General features: G+C 34.8%; 1 protein-coding gene and 1 long non-coding RNA gene across 2 annotated transcripts; one reads left to right on the forward strand and one right to left on the reverse strand.

The window, feature by feature from the left end:
• LOC104787297 lies at nt 1-728 on the forward strand. Its single transcript, XM_010512837.2, has one exon. It carries the CDS (start codon nt 198-200, stop codon nt 540-542), a length of 345 nt encoding a protein of 114 aa, XP_010511139.1. The 5' UTR covers nt 1-197; the 3' UTR covers nt 543-728.
• Nucleotides 2,973-4,430, reverse strand: LOC104787298. Its single transcript, XR_767838.2, has 5 exons — nt 4,215-4,430; nt 3,868-4,033; nt 3,685-3,778; nt 3,562-3,594; nt 2,973-3,487 (listed from the first exon to the last, which is right to left on the reverse strand). It is a non-coding gene; the product is annotated as an uncharacterized LOC104787298 (long non-coding RNA).

Consider the following 6,442-nt stretch of genomic DNA (forward strand, 5'->3'; position numbering starts at 1 on the left):
GAGGAATGATAACGTAAAAGAAGGAAAACACGAAAACAACACAAAAGGATTTGGTTGTTTTGCTTTTAGAATGCTAAATGACAGATACATACGAGTAAGAAGGCGTGACTCCCTCTCCTCCCCTCCCACTTTTCATTTCCATTTATAAATTTAATTCTCAACTCAATCCAAATCTCACCATCTTAACGTTTTGAACAATGGAGAGTGCATCTACAAGCCATAAACGCAAGAAAATTGATGAGCATACAAAGAAGAACAAGAAGAGACAACACGCAAGAGACAAAAATGTAGAAAACAAGATGGAAGAGAAAAGAAGTGGGAGTGAGGATAATTTTGGAGTTTTCGAGTTCCCGTGGATGAAGGAGAGTATGATCTCAAACTCACTTGATTGGAGTCTACCAGAATCTCTTTTTCCTGTCTTAGATGATGGCAATGAGATGTTTGAAGAGATTAATGATGTGAGATGGCCAGTTAAACGGGTTAGTAATTATAGGTTGGAGTTTGAGGCCTTTGAATGCCTATGGACTTCTATTTCGGATTAGATTGACATCTTTTTTAGCCATGTACTTATAAAAATTGCATTAAGAATCTAGGACCAAACGAGGAAAGTTTTTCCATTTTTGTTTTATATTAAAAATAATGTATTTGTTGAGATGTAAAAGATTTTACATGTGTTATAAGGATCGGTAATATATAGAATCTTATGTTACCATATGGATACATGTATGTGATCTTCGTCCTTGCATGCTTCTTTCCTTTCTCTACTCTTCCTATTCCAACATATCCTCTCTTTGTATACCTTATGCTGAAGATAATAGGGTAAATACTATGAGATTAATGTAACCTAGACGTTTAATAAACTGAAGAAATAAATTCTTGACTATGATTTTGTTGTACTAAGTCACATACAAATTCATTATCACTTTATTCGAAGGATGGGAAAACTTAAAAATATATGACAAGGGCTTTACTTGTCGAATCTCGTTTGATTGTCTTCTGAATTTGGGGTTATACGATAAATTGGAAATCCTGATAGAGTAATTAGTTTGTAGAATGTAGCTTTTTACGGAAACAGATACACCGCAATATTGGATAGTACTTTTGTAAGAGGATAGACACTCCGCAATATCGGATAGTAGTTTTGTAAGAAGATAAACACACTGCAATATCCGATAGTAGTATTGTAAGAGGATGAGTTTTTTTTTTTTGGTTTGTCGTCAAAAGAGGAGAAGTTGCTTGTCAAATTTTGGTGTGAGATATTTCAATGGTTAAGAACCATTGTATTTATAGTGAGATTAGGTATATTTAGGTTATCATTTAGAAGTTAATATTTGATATATCAAATCTCAGAAAACTATATTTTGTTTCTTGTTTTGTTATAACTAAAATATGAATATTCCATGTGTAAGATTATCCCAAAAGATTGTTTTAGATTTGCAGTTAAAAGCAATATCGACAATCAAGCAAATTTTGTAATATTTGGAAATCAAAATATATGATTTTAATTAAAACCATTGAAAAAATATGTGGCCAAGATTTATTTTGAGAATCAACGGATAATGTTTGATGAGAAAATCAGATCAAATAATCAAGTGCTAACCCGCGCGAGATCCGACTTAATTTGAATGGTTAGAGAATTTCAATGCCATGATATATTAATGTATTAATAATAATTGATTACTAACAATTTAATTTAAAAACTACTAAGCCAAAGTCATGGTCCAAAAGTTGGTCTATGAGTACTCCTGCTTTAATAGTATAGATATTATAGCAGGGTTTTTTTCTCATATGAGAGCATCCGCGTCACCACAAAAATTTAACAAAATCATTGGGCTTTATATATTGTTTTGAAGGCCACATTCATTTACATGACTGATTAAATATAAGCCCAAATATAATTAATATAAGCCTATATAAAAAAACAGAAAAAGTTAAACCTCCTCTCACCTCCCGTTTGTTTTTGACTCTTTGTTCATCGACCGTTGTCAGGATTCACAAATGAGAACATCAACAGTCCTCAAATGTTGAAAGTTAAGATCACTAAAATTAAGGTTAAAGTCGAATGTGACCATTTACATACGAGACATAAATACTACATAAAAAACCATATTTACTACATAACGTGATGGAGAAAGTTTTTATGTCTTTTGTGTTTCTAAAATAAAATTTACATCTTTTATGTTTCACATTGTTATCTACATCATTATGCCATTAAATAAATATTATTCATAATATTTTATTTGAATTTATTTATTATGCATTATGTGCGGGTTGGTACCTAGTCATAATTTAATTTATATGTTTTGATATGAAATTATGTGCATAAGCATTAATATATTTCCAATGATATTAAGAATTTATTTATATATATAAAAAAATAATCTTATGATTAAAGATTTTCATTCCGCCTTTTGATTCGATTTCAGTTGAAATTATTTAGTGTTTTTTTGGATCTTTGGTTGATAAATAAAGTTATCTAAAATTAAATCTAAATGATAGATGATAGATGTCTCTAAACAAATAACTATTAGAATGAAAGTGTGATCCAATTTCAATTTTTTTTTTTTTGTCGTGCTCAAATTTTTAGTTTTTATATATTAAAGCTACTTGTTAATAGTATGTGGTAATAGAACTCGGACCAAGCAACGCTTGTTTGTCTTGTGGCAAGTAAGAAAAAAAGGAAAGAAAAAGAAATCACACACACTTTCAGAGCATTTCATTTGACCACACTACCATAGCAGTAGATCTTGGTTTACGGTTGTAGCGGCGGCAGCAATCACAGATGCAATTATCGCAAGTGACCATATATATATATATATATATATATATATATATATATATATGTTTCTACAGAATTGTTCAAACAAAAAGATTTTGAATGAATAAACAAACTCTAATCTCTCTTTCTTTAATTTACCTTCTCTGTTAGGTTTTAAGGCATGTTACATGTATTAGACATTGGAACTTAAAAACAGTCAAGAGTCGATCTTTTATGCATTACATAGATCCAAGACAGGATCTAACACTTTATAACCCATTAAAGAAGGATACAATAGCTAAGATCGAAAGAACAATGCCGTTATTACCACGGTAATTAACCCAGTGACAAAAAAGCTAATTCTCAAAACATAGATAAATAACTATAATTACCTAATTAATAACTAAGATAACCTTGAGTTTTAATAGCCACCCCACATCCACATCCACCTCCACGTCCACCTCCTCCTCCCCGTCCACCACATCCACCACCACCGCCACAGTGACTGCCACCACAATCGCTGTCACCGCCGCCACTGCCACCACAACCACCACCGAAAGCTGATGAAGAAGCCCTAGTCATAACTATGATCCCTCCATCATCTCTTTTACCCCGAACCCTCTCCAATCAGTTAGGCGCATGGTAGGGCGAGCTACCATCACACAGTGTATGGTTTAAGCGGAGCAAGAGATTTCTTCACAATGGTGTCGCTTTTACCCCGCAAGCCATCTTCATGAGAAAAACAAATCAGCGTCAAATCTGCCTTACCTTGATGAAAAACTTACATTATATATTTAAGTTACCTGGAGAAAAATGTTTGAGCAAAAGAAACTCATCTGAAAAGACATATGACGAAGAAGCTGATCAGACCAAACTAAGGGAAAGAAATAAAAAGGATTGGTTATGTCAAAGCTTAGACGCAATACCATCCACAAAAATTTTAGTAAGCTCCTTACGCAGAATCTTGCCAGCAGGATCTTTAGAAAGCGAGTCGTCTTATTTTTTTTGGTACGGAGCAACCTACACAATACAAAAATTACATAAGTGAACCAAAACATCAACTCTATTAACATGTATTGGAAACTGTGAACCTCAAAGTCAGTGTCTACCTTGCATAAGAGAGATGATGATCCATAATACTATGGCACAAACCATGGGTTAACAGTTCCCTCTGGTTCTAATAGTGAATGTAAACGGATTGAAAAGCCAAACCATTACAGAATATGTACATATCTTCTCAGGCACCTTATGTTCTTTCAATATAGTAAGGATAGCCTACCAACAAATATGAAACATGAAAATAAAATTCAAAATGACCAAAGAACAAATCATCAAACAAATCAATGGAACTAAAAAGGTTGAATTTTCTACAAATTGTTCTTCTGTTATTACATAATAGACAAAAGAATGATGATATAACTCTAAGAAATTCGCATACTAGAAGCTGAGAAAAGACCTTTCCAAATGTCCAATGAAGGGCGAGCAAAGGCGAATATCGGTATGTGGCTCTCTTGTAAGGAGATTCACCAGATGCCATCAACGAAGCAGCATTAAAAAAACAATGTAATCAACATCAATGTAACGAACCTCCATGTGAGCATCTTGCCATTCTCCATAGACAATCAAAAAGACTTGTAAAAACATGGAGAATACCAGCTGATAACTCTCTAATTTACATGTTTTAAGCATCCTTTTTTGTCCATATTTTGCATTGTTTATATCCTAACCTTAGCATTTTTAGGTCATTAACTGTAGGAATTCGCATTTAGGGTGTTGCATTCTTGCATTTGCATATTTTGGATGAAAACAAGTGCTTTAGAGCCTAAAATGGGGAGAAACAAGGTCAAATCCGAGCATGTACTCGAAGGAGCTATTGAGCAGGAAGAACAGTCCAAACCTCAACCCGATCGAGGAGGATCCAAGAGAAGGAAGAACAACCCGAAGACCTACCCGAGGAGTAACCCGACCTCATCCTCGTGCACCCCATCGAGCAGACCCTTGGGCAGGACTGGGAAGCTAGGTTAAAGGGGTTTCCATATATAAACCCCCTCTTCTTCCTCTCGCCCTAGCACACCGCAGACACTCAATCCAGAGAGCGAGGACTTCTGAGAGAGATCTTGAGCAACTCAAACTCTTTTNCTTGTAAGGAGATTCACCAGATGCCATCAACGAAGCAGCATTAAAAAAACAATGTAATCAACATCAATGTAACGAACCTCCATGTGAGCATCTTGCCATTCTCCATAGACAATCAAAAAGACTTGTAAAAACATGGAGAATACCAGCTGATAACTCTCTAATTTACATGTTTTAAGCATCCTTTTTTGTCCATATTTTGCATTGTTTATACCCTTACCTTAGCATTTTTAGGTCATTAACTGTAGGAATTCGCATTTAGGGTGTTGCATTCTTGCATTTGCATATTTTGGATGAAAACAAGTGCTTTAGAGCCTAAAATGGGGAGAAACAAGGTCAAATCCGAGCATGTACTCGAAGGAGCTATTGAGCAGGAAGAACAGTCCAAACCTCAACCCGATCGAGGAGGATCCAAGAGAAGGAAGAACAACCCGAAGACCTACCCGAGGAGTAACCCGACCTCATCCTCGTGCACCCCATCGAGCAGACCCTTGGGCAGGACTGGGAAGCTAGGTTAAAGGGGTTTCCATATATAAACCCCCTCTTCTTCCTCTCGCCCTAGCACACCGCAGACACTCAATCCAGAGAGCGAGGACTTCTGAGAGAGATCTTGAGCAACTCAAACTCTTTTTCTACTTTGTTAGGATTTATTTTACATCTTTTTGCTATCTTTTTAGATTTCTACTCTGCACTCTTCACTTTTATTCTATTTTTTAATACAATGCAATTTTCGTTTATCTATGCTTTTATGTTTTCTGCAATGAAATCTGAGTAGTGAAACAAAGTTTCTAGGGATGAGATAGACAATTAGGTGTTCTTGATCGGTTAGGATGTCTTAGCTTGGTTGTTTATGTTTTATAAATTTCTTTCTAGATTGGTGTTCTTAATGCTATCAACAGACCGAGAGGTTGAGATTAGATCTAGGGTGTTTTACTATCGAGAGATGTAGATGAAATGCTTGAATCAATCAATGCTAGAGATTTACTCACTTAGCCTAAGAGATTAGATGTGTAAGGAGTTTATTGACAATAATGAATCGGTTTTTATTGTCTGTTTGGTCATGTTTCTCCAACGAGATTTGGGTAGGGGAGTGATTGATGTAGTACTTTTCTCAATTAAATTATCGAACCTCAGTTTGCAATGATCAACACACCATGAATACACATGAATGCTTAATCTAAGCTAATAAGAAAGGGGTTTCTTTTAAGTATCAACTAGCTATAAGCAACTTTAAATAAAGCAAACAAACAAACTAAAAGCAAGCAAACACACAACTAAGAACAATTTTAAAATCAAGATAAAACAAGTGAACCTTGGGCAAGGTAATTGACTTGGGAGATAACTAACCAATCATAGATGTCTAAGCAACAATCAAGAACAATCCTATGGCTAAGAACACTTATGCAAATCAATCCATTTCCATGATAGAGATTCTATGCTAATCAAGTGATAATCAACAATTTCCAAAGGTAATCACAAGGCAAGCATGTATTAATATCAAGTCTAAATACCACTAAGCACCCTAATCATCAATTTCCATTGGCTAGG

Source organism: Camelina sativa, chromosome 5 (assembly GCF_000633955.1).
Source record: "Camelina sativa cultivar DH55 chromosome 5, Cs, whole genome shotgun sequence".
Taxonomy (NCBI): domain Eukaryota; kingdom Viridiplantae; phylum Streptophyta; class Magnoliopsida; order Brassicales; family Brassicaceae; genus Camelina; species Camelina sativa.